This window comes from Ceratotherium simum, chromosome 16 (genome assembly GCF_057802395.1).
Source record: "Ceratotherium simum simum isolate JZ-2026a chromosome 16, ASM5780239v1, whole genome shotgun sequence".
NCBI lineage: Eukaryota > Metazoa > Chordata > Mammalia > Perissodactyla > Rhinocerotidae > Ceratotherium > Ceratotherium simum.
The window spans coordinates 32,349,697-32,372,901 of record NC_141915.1 but is presented as its reverse complement, the minus strand read 5'-3'; the positions used below and the strand labels follow the sequence as shown (position 1 = coordinate 32,372,901).

General features: G+C 39.4%; 1 protein-coding gene across 5 annotated transcripts in view; it reads left to right on the top strand.

Annotated features, from left to right (window-relative positions):
• TOM1L1 (target of myb1 like 1 membrane trafficking protein) overlaps positions 1 to 23,205 on the top strand; it is a 59,187-nt gene that overhangs the window by 25,185 nt on the left and 10,797 nt on the right. For 4 of the 5 annotated variants that reach the window (XR_015554702.1, XM_087440956.1, XM_087440955.1 and 1 more), the window contains exons 9-12: positions 12,511 to 12,644; positions 16,895 to 16,955; positions 17,348 to 17,465; positions 18,782 to 18,878. Coding sequence is in view for 4 of the 5 variants with exons in the window: in XM_087440956.1 (XP_087297082.1) it covers positions 12,511 to 12,644; positions 16,895 to 16,955; positions 17,348 to 17,465; positions 18,782 to 18,878 (410 nt within the window). In the remaining variant the exon portion in view is untranslated. Of the gene's footprint in view, positions 1 to 12,510; positions 12,645 to 16,894; positions 16,956 to 17,347; positions 17,474 to 18,781; positions 18,879 to 23,205 lie in introns of those variants that run through there. The other variant, XM_087440958.1, reaches the window with a different exon arrangement.

The following is a 23,205-nucleotide window of genomic DNA, read 5'->3' as shown; positions in this document are numbered from 1 at the left end:
ACATTTCCCATTTTAACAGGGCTTTTATCAAGGTGGCCACAACAAACAAGGTCTTTCTAGGGGATGGTGTTTTGATAGTGTGCTTGTGGGAACAGCTCTCCCAAGAATAACCAAGGGTTGGCTTTTTCCCTTCGTGTTCTGGCACCCACAGATTTTGGGCAATTGAGCCCTGGACGAGCTGCCACTGCCGATTGCCTCACCACAAACAGTGAGGGCCCAATAGGCTCTGTTCTTCAGAAGGGGATCCCTGTGAGGCCATTGCACATCATGGGCAGATGCCTTGATGCCTCCGTAAAGACCCCAATCACCTAGAACATCCCAAAGGACCAGAGGGAACAGTGCCTCTTTTCTTCAGAGTCAGAAGACCCTCATGAAGTTAATTTCTAAAGAGAATTTGTTACGGTCACAAAGAAACTCAGTCCCCAAATAGCCAATCCAATTCAGACAGACATTAATACACAATACTATTACTGCACAAAAGGCACGATCTGCTCGCTGTAAGACAAAAGCCAATTGTCAAGAGGCAAGATGGTGGCAGAAAAAGGGCATTTTATTAAGCAATAAGCTAGCAGATTGGAAGGTGAGGGGACTAGTGTCCTAAAGAACCATCTTAAGGGGAGCTCAGAATCTTGAAGCAGTTATATAGGCCAGTGGGTTAGAGGGGAGGAGGTTAGGAACGTTGACCCTCTGGTGTTACAGATTGGGAGTCAACACACCAGATATTTCAGTTGTCATTAATGATGTCTATCAGCATAGACTCTCTGGCCAGGGGTCATCACATTCCTAAGGAACTCAAAAGAACAAAGTTATCTTATCACAGTTGGGAGGTATATACGCAAGCAGGGGTCAGAAAATCTACACAGCAGGTGGATCTCCTGGAGGGTGCATATCCAACTGGGTTAATTAGTCAGAGGTCACTCAAAGTTAGAATATTGTTTCTTTTATACAATATAGCTTCCCTTATGTCAACCTTGTGTTGAGCCAGTATCAATTCAATTCTATGTATAAGGTAGACCAGAATATTAGTTAGTTTACCAGGACCTACTCAAAACCAGATTGCCAGGAGCAACTATACAAGTGAACCTTTTATGCTTCTTCTAATTATCTTGGGTGGTTCAGGTCCAAGGTTGGGGACTCAGCCTGCCAGGAGTCCCCAGAATATAAGCTAAACCTATATTTCTAGGAAATCAAACCAGAAAGATGAGGTAAGGGACAGTCACTTAAAGTTACCCAGAACCCAGAGACGTCTGGATCCAGAAGCTGTTTCTTCTCTCAAAGCAAAGAAAAAGCACCGTGGGGCCTAAAACACCACAGTGGGAAATGGGACTTCAGTTAGCCAAAGGTCTAGACAACATTGTCTAGGCGGCCGCTTAGGGTCAACGAAAACACCCCGGGGCCCTGCTGGGGTCTCCAGAGCCTTGGGCGGGCAGTGACAGGACCCAGTCCCTTCATGGTCACCAAAAATTGTTACCAAACGAGGGTTCTCTCCACCCAATGTGCACAGAAGCCAATACTGTGGGACACTGGTCTTTGAGGGAAGACACTTTACTGTGCAGTTGATTGGTTAGGAGACAGAAGAACGGCTCTCAACTCTGTCTCCCCCCATCCAGGGTATAAGGTAAGGTTTAAGGGATCAGGGAGGGCAGGCTGGTATGCAGAAGTGTTGGCAGGATGAGTTTCCATAGGCAGATCAAAATTTTCTCTTCTGCACATACTCCTGGTTGGCTGCCACCCCTGAAAAAAAATAACCTTAACATTCTGTTGTTAAGATAAGGTTAGCGCAGTAAACAAGGGGAAGTTGTTGTGCAGATTTAAGTCATTGGCTTCTCTGTTGATAAGAGTTTCTAGAGATTTAGTTGTCCTCTCCTTCCTGGCTCAGAGAGGAAGGCACCCCTACAAATGGAGATTTCTCTCATAAATTTAAATTTCTTTTGCAAATGGGTAACTTCTACTAGGTGTTCAGAGCTTTCCCTGTGTCTGCTATTTTTTTTTTTTTTTTTTTCAGTAGTAAGTCCAAAATAATTTTTATACCAAAGGGGCATATTTTGGAGTGGCAAATTCTATTCCTGCTCCTGTGGTTACAGAGGTTCATGAAGTTCATTAGTATAGTAAAGGCTCTAAGATTCTTTGTTTAACCCAACATTTACAAACTTATTTAACCAAAGAATCCCCATCTGCTGAGTATCTGTTATTATCCTACAGAACATCAGAGTAATATATCTTGAGAAACAAATCAATATTTTGCATCAATGGCATTAAGTATATTACTTTTAGAATATTTTACTTAGGAACATTCTACTATATCATTTTGCTAAGGATTCCTGGGGCTCCTGGCCCGGGGCAAGTCATTGAGTGTCACTGGACTTAGTTTCTGTAGTATGTATAAAATGAAGAGTTAAGATGATACTTAGTAAATGAAGGTAGTATTAACACATCCTGTTTATTAGGAGGTTAAAAGGAAAGTTAATCATTAGATAAAGTTCCTAATCCTTTTTTAAAATTTCACAATTGGAAGCTTTTTTACAGATATGAGTTTTCTGACTCAAGATGTTAACAAGCTTGTTAAACTGAAATTTAAGTATCAAAGTAAAAGGGGATGTGGCAGATGACATTTTTCAAAAATGGCCACAGCAATGTTTCTAGTTCCATGTGGTCTTTGCAGGTCTTTCAGAGCTCTAAAATGACATGATTAATGACTCTTCTCTCGTTTTCATCCATCTGTGGCCAACAATCCTTCTGTAAAAATGTACACTGAAACATTCCATTTAAATATGTGAAACTAGTTTTACATTTTCTGCCATCCTGGAGTACACTGAAATGCGTTTTTTGTGTCAGAGTCTTTGGGCACAGATGTTTGGTTGAATTTTGCAAGGATAAGGCTAATTTGTTGGTTGCTGTTTTGATGCCAGAGCTTAGAGCTGTGTGTTGCCTTGAATAGTAAGGAGACTTGGGTTATAAATCAACATTAGAATACTACTCATGGCCAGTTCACATTGAATGGATTCTGGCATGGGATCAACTTGTTTACGGGACCTATTGAATGTGTAGCTTAATTTTTTCCCAAGCTGCCCATTAGTAACACATAGAGATCTGGTGTGGGGAGTGCTGTTCTTAAATTCTTTTGACAAGTATTTGAATTTTTTCTTGTAATCTAAATAGCCTCATTAACTATTTCTCTACTCATGACACTTCTGACACCATGTGTGAGGTTTTTTTTCCTCACATTAAACAGTTCTGACACCAACTACCCAGAGTTAGCACAGATCCCACAAGTTAAGGGCTCAGTCCCACAAGACTGCCCCCACTTCAGACACCCATCACAAGTAGTGGGTCCCCAGGTTAGCCATACTTCTGTCTGATTTGGCTACAAATCGAGGGTTCCCCTGATCCCCTCCTCAGGTTCAACGATTTGCTAGAATAGCTCACAGAATCTGGGGAAACACTTTATTTACTATTACCAGCTTATTTTAAAGAATACAAATGAACAGCCAGAAGAAGAGGTACATACAGGAAGGTCTGGACGGGTCCTGATCACAAGAGCATCTGTCCCCCTGGAGTTGGGGTTCACTCCTGACCCAGAAGCTCTTTAAACCCCTTCATTTAGGGTTTCCATGGAGATTCCATTATGTAGGCATGATTGATTTAATCACTGGCCTTTGCTGATTGACTCGATCCCTAACCCTTCTCTCCTCCCTAGAGGTTGGGGGATGGGCTGAAGTTTCCAACTGTCTAATTACAGGGTTGGTTCCTCTGGCAGCCAGCCTCCATTCCCCAAGAGTTACCTCATTAGCATAAACTCAGGATGGTTGAAAAGGTTTTATTATGAGTAACAAAAGATGTTCTTCTCACTCCTATTACTCAGGAATTTCCAAGAGTTTTAGAAGCTCTGTGCCAGGGACTGGAGATGAAGACCAAATATATATTTCTTTCTTTTTTTTTTTTTCTTTTTTTTTTTTGTGAGGAAGATCTGCCCTGAGCTAACATCCATGCCAATCTTCCTCTTTTTTTTTGCTGAGGAAGGCCAGCTCTGAGCTAATATCTATTGCCAATCCTCCTCTTTTTTTCCCCTTTTTCTCCCCAAAGCCCCAGTAGATAGTTGTATGTCATAGTTGCACATCTTTCTAGTTGCTGTATGTGGGATGCGGCCTCAGCATGGCCCGACAAGCGGTGAGTCGGTGCACGCCCAGGATCCAAACCCGGGCCGCCAGTAGCGGGGTGCGCACTTAACTGCTAAGCCACGGGGCCGGCCCCCTATATTTCTTATTATTGTGATATAATAAGTCAATCCACACTATAGTCAATCCACAATAATGTGATGAAATCCTCCATGGAGGTAGAGGACAAAGAGGGTGAAGGGGCAGCAAGGTAGGAGGCAGTGAGGACTCACAGGCATCACATACTCTGAGGGAAGGAGTGTGCATCTGTGAGTAAAGAAGTGATAAAAGTATCTGAAGTCAACTATGTAAGTTGTGAAACAGACATCTCTTTTTTTTCCCAAAACCAGCTAATAACCATGTTTTTTTTTTTTTAGCTTGCTACAATAATAAATTTACCTCCTCTTTCTTCCTTAAATCCCATCGAAATGACCTAAGAAATATGAAATGAAGAATAAACTCCAAGGATTACAGAAGAGTCTAGACAGACAATCAGGAGACCAGAACAGTGAGAATATTCAATGTCTGATAATGTAGGTGGGATCACACTAAAACCACAGCCCTCCCAGGTGAAAGAGACCCTTCCAAGTGACTTTCTCCCCTATACTAACCTCAAAATCAGAGTAAGATTGGATGGGCCTTGGGTACTCACATGGAGATGGAAACAGCTATATTTCTCCTCTGCTGTCCCAGCAGCTAACTTCAGGAGCAGAGAACTTCCAGTGTCACTGTTAAGGCCAGAGAAAAGGGACTCCAAATAACTGCTGGTTTCCAAGAGAACCTGGAACCTCAGCAGTCAGAAGAAAAAGGGGCAGCACTGTCTAGGGCTTGTAAACATTGAAGGCAAGGAGTCTCATCCCTAGAGATGATGATGCAGTAAGGCTGTTAGAATTCTCAGGAAAAATACTTATTTTCCTCTTCTTCCTGAAAGCCAAGGCTGAGAAACCATTTTCCTTGCCATTTTGTTCTGTGGGGCTGAGGGTTTTTCCCCCCCCTAATTTACTGACACATATAGTGAAAGGAAACCTTTGTTTTTTCTACTAATCAAATCTGACACTTCTGATGCCAAATGTGTGGGTATTTTTCCCACACCAACCAATTCTCCAATGCCAGCTGAGTGTACTACAATTCAATGCAATTCTGACACTATCTACTGGAGATAACATCAGATCCCACAGGCTAAGGGCTCAGTCCCATAAGACTTCCCCCACTTCAGATGCCCATTGCAAGTCTGGGTCTCCCACACTTCTGACTGACCTGCTATAAACTGGGCATTCCCACGATCTTCTCCTTGGGTTTGAATATGCTAGCATGGCTCACAGAACTCAGGGAAACACTTATATTTACTGGTTTATTATAAAGGATATCACAAAGGATGCAGACGCATGGCCAGATGAAGAGGTCCAAAAGAATTCTGAGCCCAGGAGCTTCTGTCCCCATGGAGTTGGGGTGCACCAGTCTCCCAGCAGAAGGGTGTGTCACCAACCTGGAAGCTCTTTGAACCCCATAGTTTATGGATTTTTATGGAGGCTTTATCACGTAGGCATGATTGATTATTAACTCTAGTCTCCAGCCTCTTTCCCCTTCCCAGAGGATGGAGAGTGAGGTTGAAAGCTCCAAGCTTCTAATCATGGCTTGGTCTTTCTGGTGACTAGCCCCCATCCTGAAGCTGTCCAGGAGCCCACCAAGAGATGCCTCATTAGAACAAAAGATGCTTCTATTACCCAGGAAATTCCAAGGGATTTAGAAGCTCTTGTCTGGAACCAAGAGCAGAGACCAATATATGTATTATTATTTCACATATAGGAAGTAGCCGTTTAGGTGCCCCAGCTGCACCTGGGGTCTTTGATCCATCTCGCCATCTTGTTCAGGCCCCAGGCATTGTCTCCTGCCTTTCAAGCTTGTTAGAGATTGATAAGTGGATGTCTTTCAAGCCCTCCTGTCTTCATTGCCTCTCATATCTTTGGATCCTATTTGGTTTTTCAGCCTTTGAGGGTTTCTCATGCTTTCTTGAAAGTTAGGTGTGCATGTTAAAATATTTTTCTATCACATCCAGCATTATTAGATATTTTGTTATCAGGAAAGTTTTCAGCATATCGAGTACAGTGCTGTGCTGAAAACTGGAAACTCTTGTATAGCTTTTTTTTTTAATTGAGGTAAAATTCACGTAACGTAAAATTAACTATTTTAAAGTGTACAATTTAGTGGCATTTAGTACATTCACAGTGTAACTATTTCCTCTATTTAGTTCCAAAACATTTTCATTACCCCAAAAGGAAGCCCCATACCCATTAAGCAGTTTCTCCTTCCTATCTTCACCTAGTCCCAGGCAACCACCTTTCTGCTCTGTTTCTATGGATTTACCTATTCTGGATATTTCACATAAATGGAATCATACAATACGTGGCCTTTTGTGTCTGGCTTCTTTCACTTACTGTAACGTTTTCAAGATTCATCCATGTTGTAGCATGTATCAGAATTTAATTTCTTTTATAGCCCAATAATATTCCATTGTATGGATATAACTGCATTTTATTTATTCATTCATTAGTCGTCGGACATTTGCTTTGTTTCTGCCTTTTGGTTCTTGGGAATAATGCTGCTATGAACATTCATGTTCAAGTTTTTGTTTGAATACTTGTGTTCAGCTCTTTTGAATATATACCTAGGAGGAACATTGCTGGGTCATATAGTAACTCTATGTTTAACTTTTTGAGGAACTGTCAAACTGTTTTCCTCAGTGGCTGCACTGTTTTACATTCCCACCAACAATGTACAAGAGTTCTAATTTCTCTACTTCTTGCCAACACTTATTTTCTGTTTTTTTTTTTTTTTTTATAGCCATCTAGTAGGTGTGAGGTAACAAGTGGTATCTCCTTATGGTTTTAATTTGCATTTGCCTAATGGCTAATGATACTGAACATCTCCATCTTGCCTTTTAAAAGGTAAGCCAGGTCATGTTATTGCTTCCTTGAAACCCTTCAATGGCTTCCCATTACACTTGGAATAAAAGCCAACCTCCTTATTTTGGCCACAAAGCCCTTCCTGATCAGCTCCTGTCTACCTCTCTTTCCACAGCACGTGCACGCTTCTCCTCGGTCCAGCTACACTGGCCGCCTTCCTGTTGTTGGACGCACTGAGTTCGTTCTAGTTGACTCTCATGTTTCCCCATCTTCTAATGGCTAGCTTTTTCTTGTCGCTCTGATCTTAGTATGTTACCTCCTCTGAGAGGTCTTTTCTGACTCCCCCGTCTTTGGACTTGAGGCTTCTATCAGCCACTTTCCCATCACATCACCATTTCCTTCTCCACCCAGCGCTCTGACACTTCTGCCCATTTGTTCAGCTGTCTTTGCCTTCTAGAATGGACACCGCACAGGGCTTTTCTCGTGTACTGCTGAGGTTCTGGCTTCCATAGCAGTGCCTGGCATGATGTAATCAATCAATAAAAATATCTTTAATAAATTAATGGATTTTCCCTAGATTTTACGTGGTTTAAAAATCTTTATCCTTGGTCTGAGTTAGAGACTTGACTTTCATTTACTTTTTTCAGTTAGATGGCTGGTTGTCCAAATAACACTTACTAACAATTCATACCTTCTCCACGGATTTCAAACACCCCTTTGTCACATTCTATATTCTAATACAAGGATGTCTTTCCAGAAGCTGTTCTCTGATCTGTTTCTCTGTCCCTGTTTCACTATGATACTATTTTAATTACTCTGTGTTTTCATGCCTTGTAGGGATTATCAGTCAAACAGATGGCATACTCAATTTGGGTAATTTGAAGAGAGTTTAATCAAGGCACTATTTATTTAGTGAGATATCACAGGGTACAGAGAAACCACAGGAGATAGTTCACTACCCTGGGCAAATAACTAATATCCCTAGGCATAAATAGTCAAGAGGGAACTTTTGCTAGAAGCCAAAGTAAAGAATCACATGGAGAAGGCAGCCTTGAGAATGGTGGTGCCTTTGATGGACAGAATGAAGGGAATGAACACCCAGACCTCACTCTCCTTTCTCCCACTTCCTGCCAGTGCGTCTTGTTGGCTGAACCCAATCAGAAGCTAGAGGGCAGGGGACCTGGTGGTGTGTTTCCCATGGACCAGCCCCCAGAGCACAGAGCAGGGCAGAGTATGTGGACAGTGGATGTAGAGGGCAAAAGAAAAGTGTCCAGCACATAGGAAAAGTCTCTACTCATAAATTCCTTGGCTCTTCTTGGACATATACTTTACCAGTGATCACAGTCTTATTATGCAATTTGTTAACATTAAAACCAGCCTCTGTGCTTGAAATCTCTTCCTGTTTTTCTGTTGCTGTGTAACTTCTAGCAGCTGTTCCGTTTATTTGGAACCCCTTCCCTATCTGTTTCCTTCCATCTGAAATCCAGTGTACTTACTTGGAATCCCAGATCATTTCTCCAGTCCACGCTGGACAGTTAGATTCTGAAGCCCTGCTAATTACAGGGCTCTTGCTCTATGTTAGACTCTTAGGCATAAAACTATTTTGCCTTGTAAACACCTTTCCCACCACTATGTTGCTCATGGACTTTGAACTTCATTAGGGGTGGAGACTGAAAGTCTTCTAGTTTGCCCTCTTACCCTAACCTTGAAGAGCTGACTTTCCCTGGTACCTCCCATGTTGGTCTTTCTTATCTTGTTCTTGCCTAGCCCCGGGAGGACAATGAAAGAAGAAAATATTAATCTGCTTTAGAATAAAGTGAGCTCTGATTTTGAACGTACATCTAGAGAGAGCCTTACTCTAATTTATTAGAGAAGTTTAAAATCCTGTGAATCTAAAATCTGATCCTGTGAGAATGATTTGTAACCAGTTGAGAAAAAAACCTCAGAGTAAAATAAAAAGTCATCGTCCCCTGACCACTCTTACTGTCTGTCCCGTTCAGAAACTTGTAAGGTATTAAGAGTGGAAGGGAATTTGAATGTCATTGAGACCATCTCCCTTCTTTTACAGATGAGGCTACGTATTCAGAAAGGGGATGATTTGCCCACACAGTGGCAAGGGATGGGGCTGGAGCGAGAACCTCGTTCTCCTGAGCCTGGGTTCTATTCGTTATACCAACTTGTTTCTCATTTTTGAACCTAGGATTGACTTTCTAGTATAGGTGGCTAATCTGTTGTCTTTTCATGCGGGTTTGTATTAGCTCTCTAGCTAGATTGGAAGCAACTTGAAGGCAGTAACCAAGTTCTGTACTTCTAAATCCGTATGACTGCATATTTAGAGTGTGTGCTTTGTACACTGAATGAGTTCATTAAATGTCAGTTGAGGTGAATAGATTGATTGATATTCTTTGAAGAATTAATGATTTAGGATGAAAGGACTAAGGAGTTACTGAAGACAAAGGCTTTCAGTAAATAAAATGTTGACGGTATTTAGTTGGGAAAAAGAGTTGGAAGGGTTCCAATGAGTTTTAATGATCTTTGAGGATTGTCTTGACAATTTGTCATTCACTCATCTGAGGCCTGTATGAGGGGAAAAAAAAGACTGTATGAGCAAGTTATGCTGAGAAATGTTCATTTTTAGAGTAGAGTGGAATTGTTTTTTGAGCAGATAGAGATATTCTCTGATTCTCTTGGAGTCTGGGTGGCAAGTACTGGGAGAGAGGAAATATGTTATAGGCTGATAATAGGAGTCTTGTGATACAGATATTATTTCCAGAGAGGGCTTTCAAGCAAACACATTTCTTCCTGTTTTTACTTATTCAAGGGAGATGTTCAGGCACTTTTGTTTTTCATTTTGTTGAGTTGCTCTGTGTTGGTGAATGTGGGAGGATTACAGTTGGAGTGGAAAGTGCAGAGGGATCTCCTTCCTTAATTCCTGAGTGCTCTGTGGAGGAGTTGGAGCCATCTGGATGTCAGAAGAGGACGCTCTTAATGAGCTCCATTTTGTTTTGCTCCAAAGACTTTTGAATTGATTGTTAAATTGGCTTTAACTTAGAAGCCTGCCTTTGCTTTGATATGGTGTAAAGGGAGGTGATTCCAGGAGCTCCATGTTGGGCATATGCACCAGCAGCTGTTACTCGGTGTGTGACTCACTCCCGCTGGCTCCCCACATCCACAGCCCTGCCAGGTGCCTGCTGTGTGGAACTTCTGACCCATCCTTTTGGACCACGGTGCTTGATCTCACTGTTTCCAGATGGCTTGGCCCTCCTCTGAGACAGACATCAATTGCAAAGATCAGAGCGTGCTGGCTTTTGAAGAGGTTTTTCAAATTCTGCTTTGCGATCCTGCTGAGAGATGTGGTGCTCCTTTCATGTTTCCATTCCATCTGTCTCTTGAGAGGGCAAAGGGAAGGTCTTCATGTGACCACAGGCTATTGATTTTGGCTGCAAATTCACTTCAAATTAATTTCTACATTTTTATCATAGGCATCTAACAGCCATTGTATTTCCTTGATCTTGACATTGCTCTAGCAAAGCTACCAGTGAACAAGAAGGAGAACAGTTCTCTATACTCACTAACACAAGAACAATGGAAAAGTTCTCATTCATTATGGAGGTTATAGCAAATGCTCATCTTAGTTCTTTCCTCTGTTAACATTGAGTCCTGGGTAATGGCGCAAGTATTACAGGATTGTATTGGTTATCGAGTTAGGCTTCTAGTGATACCTCCCTAGGCAACCATAATACATTCTTTGACTACTCACTGTGTGCCAGACATGGTAGGGTTTCAACTGCACCATTTCCCTACCCTTATTTTATAGAAGAAAAAATAATTTAAAAAACCTGAGGCTAAAATTTAACTAAATGCCATGTCAGGTATGTAATGGGAGATGCCATTGGTCTGTTGAGTCTAAAGTCTGTGCTCTTTGCACTATACCAGGGGGCCATAAATGAGCTACATTTACCCCGCCACGTGTCTTTGTTTTATTAGGATATGGCCACACCCATTTGTTTACATATTGTCTATGGTTGCTTTCATGTTACAGTGGCAGAGTTGGGTGGTTTCGACAGAGAACACACGGCCCACAAAGCAGAAAATATTTAATGTCAGGACCTTTGAAAAAAGTTTGTCAACATCAGCTGATAGTAGGCAAGTCATTAGCAAATAAGACAGTTTTTCTGGCTGCACATTGCAGGTATAAAATCCAGAGTCTGTCTTTCTATCTTTTTCTTCCTTTTCTTTTGTCTTCTAAATATTTTCTTATGATTTTGTGAAGGGTAGTGGCTTTTACCTCTGAGTCTAAATGCCAGCTAGTAATGGTTTGATTTATTTATTTAGAGATTTCCTGTCCGGAGTCTTGCAATAGATTGTTTGAGATTCTAAATGGTTTTGTGAAACATAAGTTTTTCAGTGGGTCTTTCTTTCTTGAGGGGAAAAAATAATCAGATAATATCATAGTGTGATGATTTACCAAGTTATGCTGCTTTCATTTTGAAAAGGGAAACGTCCCTGTGTTTTTGCCTGAGGTTGATGTACTGTTACATTTATAAATTCTAGCCAAGGTGGGTTTGAAGAAATATTAATACGTTTTATGCTCCTCAGACTTATTGGAGCTTTGCCTAGGAGGAAGTAAGTTGTAAGGCAGTTTTCAAAGGTCGGTGTACATAAACACTTTGGGATACTTGCTAAATGTAGATTCCCAGACCCTCAGCCCTAGAGATTTTGAATCAGTAAGTCTGCCCTAGGTGCCTCTCATGCTTATGAGAAAAAGCTGGTTTGGGGAGTGGAGCCCTAGCTTAATGCCGTCATTCTAGGTAGTCTGAATGAGGATAGTATCCATGACTAGTTTTTTAATCCTGGTTCAGTTTACCTTGGAATGTGATGTTGTAACTGTAAACTTGAAATGTTTAAGTAAAACATAATAGGAAAATTATGCTCCTGTAAATGTTTTTTAACTACTTCTTTCTTCCACTATCACTAATAATGACAATAGTGTTTGTTTTATGTAGTGCTTTATAGTTATAGAGTTCCTCTATACGCATCTCATTTGATTTTTATGTCCCCCCTTGTCGTAGATGTGGCAAGTAGTATAATTTCATTTATCAAACGAAAAAACTGAGATTTAGAAAACAAGTGATTTTTTTTTTCTACATAGTATGGCTAATAAGCAATACCTCTAGAATTCCCATACACCACTTCTAATTTCTAGTCTAGTGTTACATACAGTTTAGCATATTGTTCTTATGACACCTATTTTGATTTTTAGAGGAAAATACCATCATTTATAACTCATTGCCTTCTGATAAGGATGAGCTGTCCGTAGTTAAATATTTTGGTCATTTCCCATAGGTGACTCAGTGCAGAGGTGATCACAGGTGTATGTGGATTGGCAAGTCAGTTGTCTTTGTAGAACGTTCCTAGCATAGAAGAGGAAATCTCTCTCCTTTCTTTGGCAGAAACTTTATAAGACTGGTCGGGAGATGCAGGAGAGGATCATGGACCTGCTGGTGGTGGTGGAGAATGAAGACGTAACAGTTGAGCTAATTCAAGTCAATGAGGATTTGAATAATGCCATCCTTGGATGTGAGAGGTGAGCAGGCGGTGCCCCCTCTCCAACCCTCCTCCAATTCTAGTTCTACCCCAGTTACTCAGCATTCTTATTAGACTGCCTACAAGGTGAACACTCAGGAAGATCAAGAGTAAGTTCAGGACAAGGCCGCCTTCCTCCCAAGGGACGGAATCTGGTCCTGCCTTCTGGGAGCTTGTGATGGGGCTTGCAAGAAGGAGAGCATATCTGAGCACTGCTAGGAGCATTCTTGGGCATTTCGGGTGGTGTAAACACCTAACCTGTAAGCAGGGCCTGGATCTTATTCACTTAATGTTGTTTGCCCTGAACACATCATAGGCTCTCAAGTAGATGAATGGTATAAACAAAGCATCTTAGTAAAAGAGAGGTTTACCCTAAGTTTGAGATGGAGAAGAACATGGAATGGTAAAAAGTGGAGGATATTTTATGTGGAGAAAATAGTCTGTACAAAACCAGAGCAGCCAGTGAGGACATTTTGTATATGAACATAGATTCTTAAAAATTTCCATTTGGAAAAGTGTGAAGGCAAAAATTTTAAATACTCCTAATTTTGTCACTAACATTTTAGTTTTTTTCCTAAACTTTTTTATATAGTTATGATCATATAAACAACATAAACTTTTATTTCTCCCTTGATTTTATTCACTATATAGCAAGTATTGGTGTATCCTATGTTTTTAAATGCTTTTGATAAGCCATTATTTTTAATAGCTGCATAGTGGTCCATGTTTTTCTCACAGTTCACTTATTCGGCGTTTAAGTTGTTTCTAACTCATTCATTCATCAAAATAGTAGTCTTATAATCTATTATAATCTATAGTTAAGCCTATAGTCAGGAAAACACCTTAAATCATATATATAAATATACAAACTTGGAAACTGAAATAAGTGCAGTGAAACAAAAGTACAGGAGACCTGTGGTGAGAATAACAGCCAGACCTAATTCAGGTTGGGAGAGGGGAGGGAAGGCTTCTGTGAAGAAGTGCCTTTTAAGCTGAGAAACCACCTGAGGAGTAGGAGTTGACTAAACAAGGAGCAGAGCAAGCACAGGTGCAGCGTGTGAAGCTATGGGAAAGGACGAGAGACTTGGGGAGCAAGCATGCACCCAGCACCCAGCCCCGGAACCTGCAGCATGCTTTGATTGACAGGTGGCTTTTTCCTCAGTCTTAATGGAAAGTGACGTGTAAAAACGTAGCTTCAGGCAAGTCTCCTGGTTTCTTTGAAAACCTATCCCTAGGCCTTCCTATCATGGAAATTCTGGAGCCTCTGAAATCCCCACACTTTTTCTAGATCTTGTTTCTCAGTAGGAGCAGTGTTGGCATTTTGGGTGGGAGGGTTTTCCGTTGTGTGGCCTCTACTCACTAAATGCAGCAAGTATTCCTCCTAAAGTGGCATTTCTAGACACCCTTAGGGGCACCATTTCTGTTGAGAATTACTGGGAACGTGTAAATCGCGCAGAGGCTATATTTCCAACCAGCTGATGAAGAATGAGACCAGTGTGACAAGGGAAAGAGGTGAACAGGCCCGGATTCAAATCTCAGTGATGATTTCAGACAAGTTGGTTACTTTTTTAAGACTTAGTTTTTTTCCTGTTTATTAAAGAGGATAATACTACCTATTTGGAGGATTTTTTGTTTGTTTTTGGGTTTTTTTGTTGTTGTTAATTTTTTTTATTGATGTCATAATAGTTTATAACATTGTAAGATTCCAGTTATACATTATTGTCAGTCACCATATAAATGCGCCCCTTCACCCCTTGTGCCCACCCCACAACCCCCTTCCCCCTGGTAACCACCAAACTGTTCTCTCTGTCTGGTGTTAGTTTATCTTCCACATATGAGTGAAATCATACAATGTTTATCTTTCTCTGTCTGGCTTATTTCACTTAACAATACGTTGGGGTTTTTTTTTGAGAATTAAATAAGATGATATATATAAAAGCACCTAGCAGAGTGCTAGCACATTGACACTCATTAAAAAAGTAATTTCTTGTCCTTCTCTCTGTTATTGTCCCACTTTTAATTTATTGACTAGATTTCTTTTCACTGATTATGAATGAACCAAGAGAAGCAGTGAAGTAAAACCAATAGCTGAGAAGTGATAAGTTCTCTCCTCCACTACCTCACTATCAGGGACAGCAGCCTGTCCTATGGGGAGATGACAGAGCATCGACCGAGGATATGAACCCAGTGACCAGTGTTCTCTTAGCATTGAACAAACTCACAGTCCTTGCCCTTTGTTTTCTGGGTATAAATCTTTGCAAGCAGAAAACATCTAAGGAAAACCACGTGGTTTTCAGTGTAGTGCTGCCTTCTGGTTTTTATTTTGGTTACTTCTATTACAAGACCACTAACTAAATGCTTCCTCAGAGAGGGAATGGGTGTTTATTTGGTCTAATATCAGGAGATTGGATGACCTCTGTGAATGGCTCATTCTGATTCAGCTTTGAACCATGCCAAAAGCAACTGCAGTTAATGGTGACACAGAAACATGTCTTAAGATTTAGAGGAAAATTCTTGCCTCTAGAAAAGATACTTCTAATGTATTCGTTTCCTATGGCTGCTGTAACAATTTACCACAAATTTAGTGGCTTAAAACAACATAAACTTACTATCTTATAGTTCCGTTAAGAGTCCGAAATGGATCTTACAGGTTTATCATCAAGGTGTCAGCAGGGCCACATTCCTTTTTGGAGGCCCTAGAGGAGGGTCTGTTTCCTTAACTTTTGCAACTTCTAGAGGCTGACCACTTTCCTTGGCTCATGGCCCCTCTCCTCCATCTTCAAAGCCAACATCATCCGATCGAGTCCTTCTCACGGCATATCACTCTGCTGCCTCTTCTGCCTCCCTCTTCCACACTTAAGGATCTCTGTGATTACATTGGGCTCGTCTGTATCATCCAGGATAATCTCCATATTAAAGACAGCTCACTAGCAACCTCATTCCATTTGCCATCTAACCTTACGTATTCACTGTTCTGTTGATTAGGATGTGGATATCTTTGGAGAGGCATCGTTCTGCCTATCACAGCTTGCCCTCTGTTTCACAAAGACTCACATCCATCCCACATGTGAAATACTTTGACCCTATTCCAACATCCCCCAAAGTCGCTCTCTACTCATTACAACCAGGGAATACTTGTGCAAATAAGGAAATGGAAATTTGTTACTCAAGGCTTTATCTGTGAAGGTTGTTCATACCCAGCACATAACTAGCTAGCATACAAGAAGCCAAGACAATAAGTAGACGGAAGAAAAAACATGTGTTTTAGAAATGGAAAATCCTTAAACCTAAGTGCATGTTCCAATTCAGTGTAAGATTTTAGACTTGTTTAGGTTCATGGAGTCAATGTGTCATAATAGTAATATTGTATGTTTCTAAAGCAACTCTTAGTTTGCAAAGCATTTCCGTCTTCATCCACGTGCATGATCTATCTAGATGTTGTCCCTGGGGAGCAAATGGTTCAAATGTTGTTATTCTCTTTTAGCAGATGGGGAACTGAGGATCAGGAAGTTATATCCATGGTCAGATAGCTGCTAGATAATAATGCTGAGAGTTGAACCTTGGACTTCTGCCTCAACTTCACTACCCTTTCAAACCTGTTCTTTTATTTATTTAACAGTTCCTTTCCCACTACCAGTGTACAAGCAATGTAAAATTAAATCAAGTTGTAAAAGGTCAATATTTTTAGTAGGTATCAGGTATCTTATACAAATGAACAGAAACAGTGAAGGTACTTTAAATGTATTTGAATTTTTCTGGAAAATTTTAATGGCAAAATTGGAAACAACTTAAATATCTGAGAATAAGAAGAATAGTTAAATGTGTGATACATTCATAAGATAAAATATGCAGCCACCAAAAATTATATTTCTGAATAACTATAAAAATGCTCACAACATAATTAAATTAGGATGTAGAATTATGTAAAGTATAACTTCAACTAAGTTTAAAATAGATTAACTTACAGAAAGAAATACTAGAAGGAAATACATTATAATGTTAATAGGGACCATTTCTAGGTGATGGAATTATTATTCATATTTTTAATACTTGTCCATTTTCTCACAATTTTCTCTAAAGGCATTATTACCTCTATGAACTAGAAAAACGTTATTAAAGTACTTTATTGGGAATTGAATGGGGATGAAGCCGATTGTTCCTAAATATTTGCATATTAATAATTTGTTAAATATTGTAGCATTTTCATATCTGTTTTTCTTTTAAATACTTGTGTTTTGCTAATTCAAACAGGTTTACTCGAAACCAACAAAGGATTTTGGAGCAAAATAAGAACCAGATGGAAGACGCCAATGTAAGTGAATAGAAATGTTACAAAACAAACAATTGCGCGTTTTATGAATTGTCCAGTAAGAAATAGGCTTACTTCAAACAGGTATTAAAAGAGGAGACATTCGTTAACAATTTGGAGTGGTTTTAGTGGTGTAGAGTATTTGCCTTAATAAGTTGATGTTATTAAGTTATTAATAAGAGGTCATAAGAAGATTCTCTAATTAAGCGGGAACCTATGTAGATGGTGAGATGTGAATAGTACTAGTGTTGCCTGTTGAATGGCAATATGGATGAAATGAAAATGCATCCAAATAGGATCTTCCCTTCTCCAAAGGAAAGTCTCTGGGGAGAAAGCCGTGATAAACGACCTGACACGTTTTTTCTAAATTGTGTTTCTGTTTGCTTTGCTTTTAGACTACCAGTGAACCTTCTGCCCCATCCTGTGATCTCCTTGACCTGAGTCCCAGCCTTCCGATGTCAGGGGGGCCTCTGGGAGAATTCAGCTCCCTGAATGCTCAGCTTTCAGACTTAAGTAAATAAGCACGTGGGCCTTTTCAGACCAGCAGAAGAGCTTGATGTGAAACAGTTCTCCTTGGTTTCATGATTAAATGCAACCTGAGAAGGGACTGAAGTCAGTTTGAATATCAGAGAACTATATCAGGAGACGTAATTACTTCTTGGCAAATGGTTGAGTCACATCCAGGGCAGGAATGGGATATGTCTGGGGGAGGAGGTCCTTGAAACTCATCCCACTGGTTAGAATCTCATGGAATTCCCCTAGCCTGCTTTATGGAGGTTGTTCAGCTTCACGGCCAATACTTAAATCCTCTCTGAACCAACCCACTCACTATTATCTTTGGATTTCTCTGCTCTGCTACAGCGTCAGGTAAGGGAATGTTCCATGCAGATGGAGAAATTCAGGAATTATGAGGCCTGATCCACATGGTGGTGAAATGCAGAGGGAAAAACACAGGCTTGTGAGTCGAAGTCCTAGTTGAAATCCCAGTTCTGCCACATCTCAACCACCCAGCCGTTGAGACTTGCCTACTTTATAAAGTGAGAACAATAGTTGCTTAATGGGTTGCTGTGAAGGTAAATGAATAACATTTACAAAGTTCTTTGTAGGCTTAGGGTTAACTATCTTATCTATCTTATTTGTTATCTCTTACTGTCCTTATTCCCAAATAGTTTTGGTAAATTACAAAATAAGGATGAAAAATGCTGAAATTCAGAAGTTTTTGCCAAACTAAAATCAGTTTGTTTTTCTTATGTTAGCATGTTTTTCCAGAGTCAAAATATTCAGTATCACTGAATTTGTGGTTTTCGTATAACTTCCCCCATAACTAAAATGTTGGCTGCTTATGTAGACCAATGGGATGTGTGGAGTCCGTTACGTGAAAGAGTTTTTATCAGGCATTTTTAGAGGGGAGGAAATGATTATTTCCTTTGGGGTGTCTCGCTTAGGATTGTAGGAAGTTAAGAGCTTGGGGAGGTGAGGGTAGAGGTCTATATACACCATAGCTTTAAAAATTTTGTGTTTGGCAGAACCATACAGGTAAAATCTCTTCCATTCTGGATCAGCTTGGGATTTTAGAAAACCCAATAAAATAACATTTGTTACCTTTTCGACAACCTCTTTTTGTGGCAAGGAATTTCTCTCTTTCCAATTACCATAAATGATGCTTTTTAATTTCTGGTTGAGGAAATCCCATGATGTTATAGTGACAGAAACATCTCAATCTCTTTAATTTTTTTTTTTTCTTTTTTTTTTTTTTTTACTGTGGAACATCCAACAGAACTGACTGACAATGTTTTGAAGCCAAACAGCAAATCTATTTTGTATTCTAGGTTTCACTTCTCCAAGTCCTGCTGTAACAAACAAAGTGAAACCCAGTCTTCATCCACAGATGGATTTGCTAGACTTGGAAAATACAGAAACATCCCTGTAAGTGTGTCCGTAATGCTCCAGAACTGATACCATCTCATTCTGATTCCTCATATTTAAGAAAACATGGCATAGTAGAAAGAGTAGAGACTTAGGAATCAAACAGACCTGAATTAGACTCTCAGCACTACCTCCTACTAGCTGTGTGACCTTGGATGAGAAGCTTAACCAGCATGAGCCTTCATTTTTCTTCTAAGAATACTTCCTAGGATTCTTACAAAGATATAGTGAGATGCTATATGTAACACTCCAGTGTAGCACTTGATACATAATAAGTCTTCAATAAGTTGTCTTTGTTTCTGTTATTTATTAGTGATAACAGAAGGTAGGGGAAATACAATGACAAAGGTAGGGGAAGAGAAATGAGGTTTAAAATTGTTAAGTGTAATGGCCACACCAATTACACAGCACTTGCTGTGTGCCAGGCACTTTGCTAAGCTGTTTTTGTTTATTTCATTTTATCTTCGCAAAAGTTCTTGAGTCAGTTCTGTTATTATTCCTGTTTTATAGGAGAAAAGGCTGAGACTTAGGGAATAGAACTTGCCCAAGTTCATATAGCTATTAAGTAGCAGGTCTAATGAACTGATAGTTCACCAAAAAATACAAATGACCCTTAAACATATGCAAGATGCTCGACCTTACTTATAGTTACAGAAATATAAATTAAACTACAGTGAGACTTTTTTGTTTTCCTGAGGAATATTCACCCTGAGCTAACATCTGTTGCCAGTCTTCCTCTTTTTTTGCTTGAGGAAGATTAGCCCTGAGCTAACATCTGTGCCCATCTTCCTCTACTTTTTTGTATGTGGTCGCCACCACAGCTTGGCTGACAAGTGGTGTAGGTCTGTGTCTGGGATCCGAACCCGCAAACCAGGGCCACCGAAGCAGAGCTCACAAACTTAACCACAACACCATGAGGGCAGCCTGAGACTTTATTTTAACCTCACAGACTGGGAAAAGTCCAAATGATAACAGGCCTGTCTTGCCTGTGGAAAGACAGATACTATCACAAAATTATGTAGTTCTTATGAGGGGCAAGTGGCAATATCTATTAAAATTATAAATGCATTTACCTTTGAACCTGTAATCTCATTTCTAGGAATTCTTACCTATGCAAAATGAGTTGTTTACGAGATTATTCTTTACCACATTTGGGCAATAGCGAATAATTGGAAACAACTCAAGTACCCATTGGTTGGGGATTGGTTAAATAAACATCTATGCAGTGTATTACTATATAGCTAGGGGGAAAAAAGTAGGTTCTCTATGTGAGGAACAACCACTAATATATTTATTATTAAGTGAAAAAAAAAGGTGCAAAGTAGTGTTTGTATACTATATTGCATTTGTGTAAGAAAGTGAGAAATAAGAATATATATTATTTGCCTCTATTTGCATAAAGAAATGCAAGAAGGATGCAGAAGAAACTAAAAAAGCATGGCTACCTAAGGTCAGGAAGGGGCAGGATAGAGTAGATAGAGCAAAAAATAAACAGAAGTGGGATTTGCCTTATACCAAAGCCTATATTCTTTTTTCTTTTTAAATGCATATATTTTAGGTAATAGGCAGTGCATTTCCATGGTTCAGATGTCAATATAAAAAGGTGTATAGGGACAATTACTTTTCTGTATTAAAAAAGGAGTAGGGACGGGGCGGGGGGGGGGAGGAAGGAGAATGAGAAAGGACAATCAAGTTGGGGAAAAAAGCAAAAAAAAAAAAAGTATGAGGGAAGAAGAGGAGGAAGGAAAGATTCATGTGCTGTGCTGGGACACAATAGAGTGTCAATGGTTATCTCATGAACCACTAAGTTGGGTCAGAATCCAGTTGGCTACCTCTGGTCTTGACTATGTGTGATGTTAAGTGAATGTTGAAATATTGAGGGCAGATCTCCAGTGACGTTGCTTAGTAAATAATGTAGTCTAAAGTAGCCAGTTCTGTTTTCCTTTATCCTGCAAATCTTCTTGGGTAATAGGAGAAAGGAGGATATAGATGAAATCCCATTACAAAAAAAAGTAAAGTTGCTGGCCCTCAGAAATGCTGATTCAGTAGCAGGACTCTTTAGTTTTTAAAAGGCAGCAGAATCATAAAGCAGTGGTTTGCCAGTCATACTTTAGAAATCCTATAATTGTCACCCACCCAAGATCCAGATATCAAAATAATTATAATAGTTCTTGGAATTCACTGGAATGAAAGATACTCTTTAATATCAATAATATTTTGTTTTCTAGACTATCTCAGCCTTTTGTTTCTATTTTTTTCTAATTTTCAAAAAAGGCTTATACAGAGGGTCCCCGATTTAGGATGGTTTGAATTACAATGTTTTGACTTTACAATGTACGAAAGCAATGCACATTCAGTAGAAACCACACTTTGACCTTTGATCTTTTCCTGGGCTAGCAATATGCAGTACGATAGTCTCTTGTGATGCTGGGCCGTGGCAGCGAGCTGCAGCTCCCCGTCAGCCATGCAGTCACAAGGATAAACAACTGATACATTTACAACCATTCTGTACTCTTACAACTGTTTTTTTTTTTTTCACTTTCAGTACAGTATTCAATCAATTACATAAGATAGTCAACACTTTATTATAAAATAGGCTTTGTGTTAGATAATTTTGCCCAACTGTAGGCTAATGCAAGTGTTCTAAGCATGTTTAAGGTAGGCTAGGGTGATCTGTGATGTCTGATAGGTTTTCGACTTAAGATATTTTCAATTTATGATGAATTTATCAGGCATAACCCCATTGTAAGTCAAGGAAGATCTGCACGTGAGTGAAGCTATAATTAGACCAATTTTTTATAGTGTCAGAAATTGAAGCACTAAAGCTGCCTAGGACATGTGTCTGGGTTAAATCATATGCTGAACATCACATATGAGAGGCAAAATCAGTCATCAGAATGCCTTAGCGTCTTGAGATTTTTCCTCCCCTCTGTTTGCAGTTTAATTTGTGTACCATCACAGAACAAATGAGTGATAGAATTATTCATAATAGCAAAGATCATTGAAAAAACGACGATGATGAGATAAAGTCATAGGTCACATTTGTAGCCCACTTATCAGTCAACAGGCTAAGAAGAATAAGAAATGCTTACCAGTTACTTACCAGTGCTCCCAATAGACCTATGAGGTAGGGACCCCCGTCATTCTCATTTTGCAAATGAGAAGCCAAGGCTGAGGAAGATTAACTTGCCAAAGTTTGCCCCACTAGTGGAGAAACAGGATTCAGATTCAAGTGGGTCTGATTTCAGTACCTGCTCTCTTTTTTCTTTCTGTGCTTTAATTTTATTTTTTAAATTTCCATATGTTAAAATTGACCCTTTTTTTCCTTTGGTGTACAGTTATGAATTTTAACATACAGCATAGCTTCTTGTAATCACCACCACAGTCAGGATACGGAATAGTTCCATCACCCAAAAAAAACCCCCTAGTGCTAAAAGGTGAATTGACTCTTTTATCATTATGTAATGTCCCTCTTTGTCTTTTGTAATTTTCTTTGCCCTATTGTTTACTTTGCTATTAATATAGCCACTCTAGCTTTCTTTCATTAGTGTTTGCATGATATATCTTTTTCCATATTTCTACTTTTAACTTAACTATATTGATATATTCGAAGTGAGTTTCTTGTAGATAGCATATAGTTGGGTTGTGCATTTTTATATTCTCATAATTTCTGTCTTTAATTGGTATGTTTAGGCAATTTACATTTAATGTAATTATATGTTTGGTTTAGGGCTACCATTGTATAATTTGTTTTCTATTTGTTCCCTTTCTTTTTTTTTTCTCTGTTTCCTCTTTCCAGCAGTCTTTTGGATTATTTGAACGTTTTTAGGTATTCCATTTTATCTACTGTGATTTTGACTATAACTTGGTATAGTTTTTATATGGGGAAGCAGGGACTGGTTGCTCTAGGGATTGCAATATAGGTACTTAGTTTTTTAGTCTACTTATCACTAGCATTTTACCACTTGAAGTGAAATGTAGAAAATTTGGCTATAGATCCTCCTTTATACTATAGTTATGGTATATATTACATCTATATACATTGGGAAAAAATACCACGAAACAATGTTATAATTTTTGCTTGCCACCCTCAAATATATTTTAAAGGACTTGAGAAAAATGGTCTATTTACCCAATATTGACCATTTCTGTTGCTCTTATTTTCTTCTGGTATAATTTCCCTTCTCTCTGAAGAATTTCTGTTAGCAATTCTTTTAGAGAGGTTCTGTTGACAGTGAAAATCTGTTTGTTTGACTTCATGTGAGAATGTCTTTATTTCATTTTTGTTCCTGGAAGATATTTTCAGTGGATATAGAATTCTGAGTTA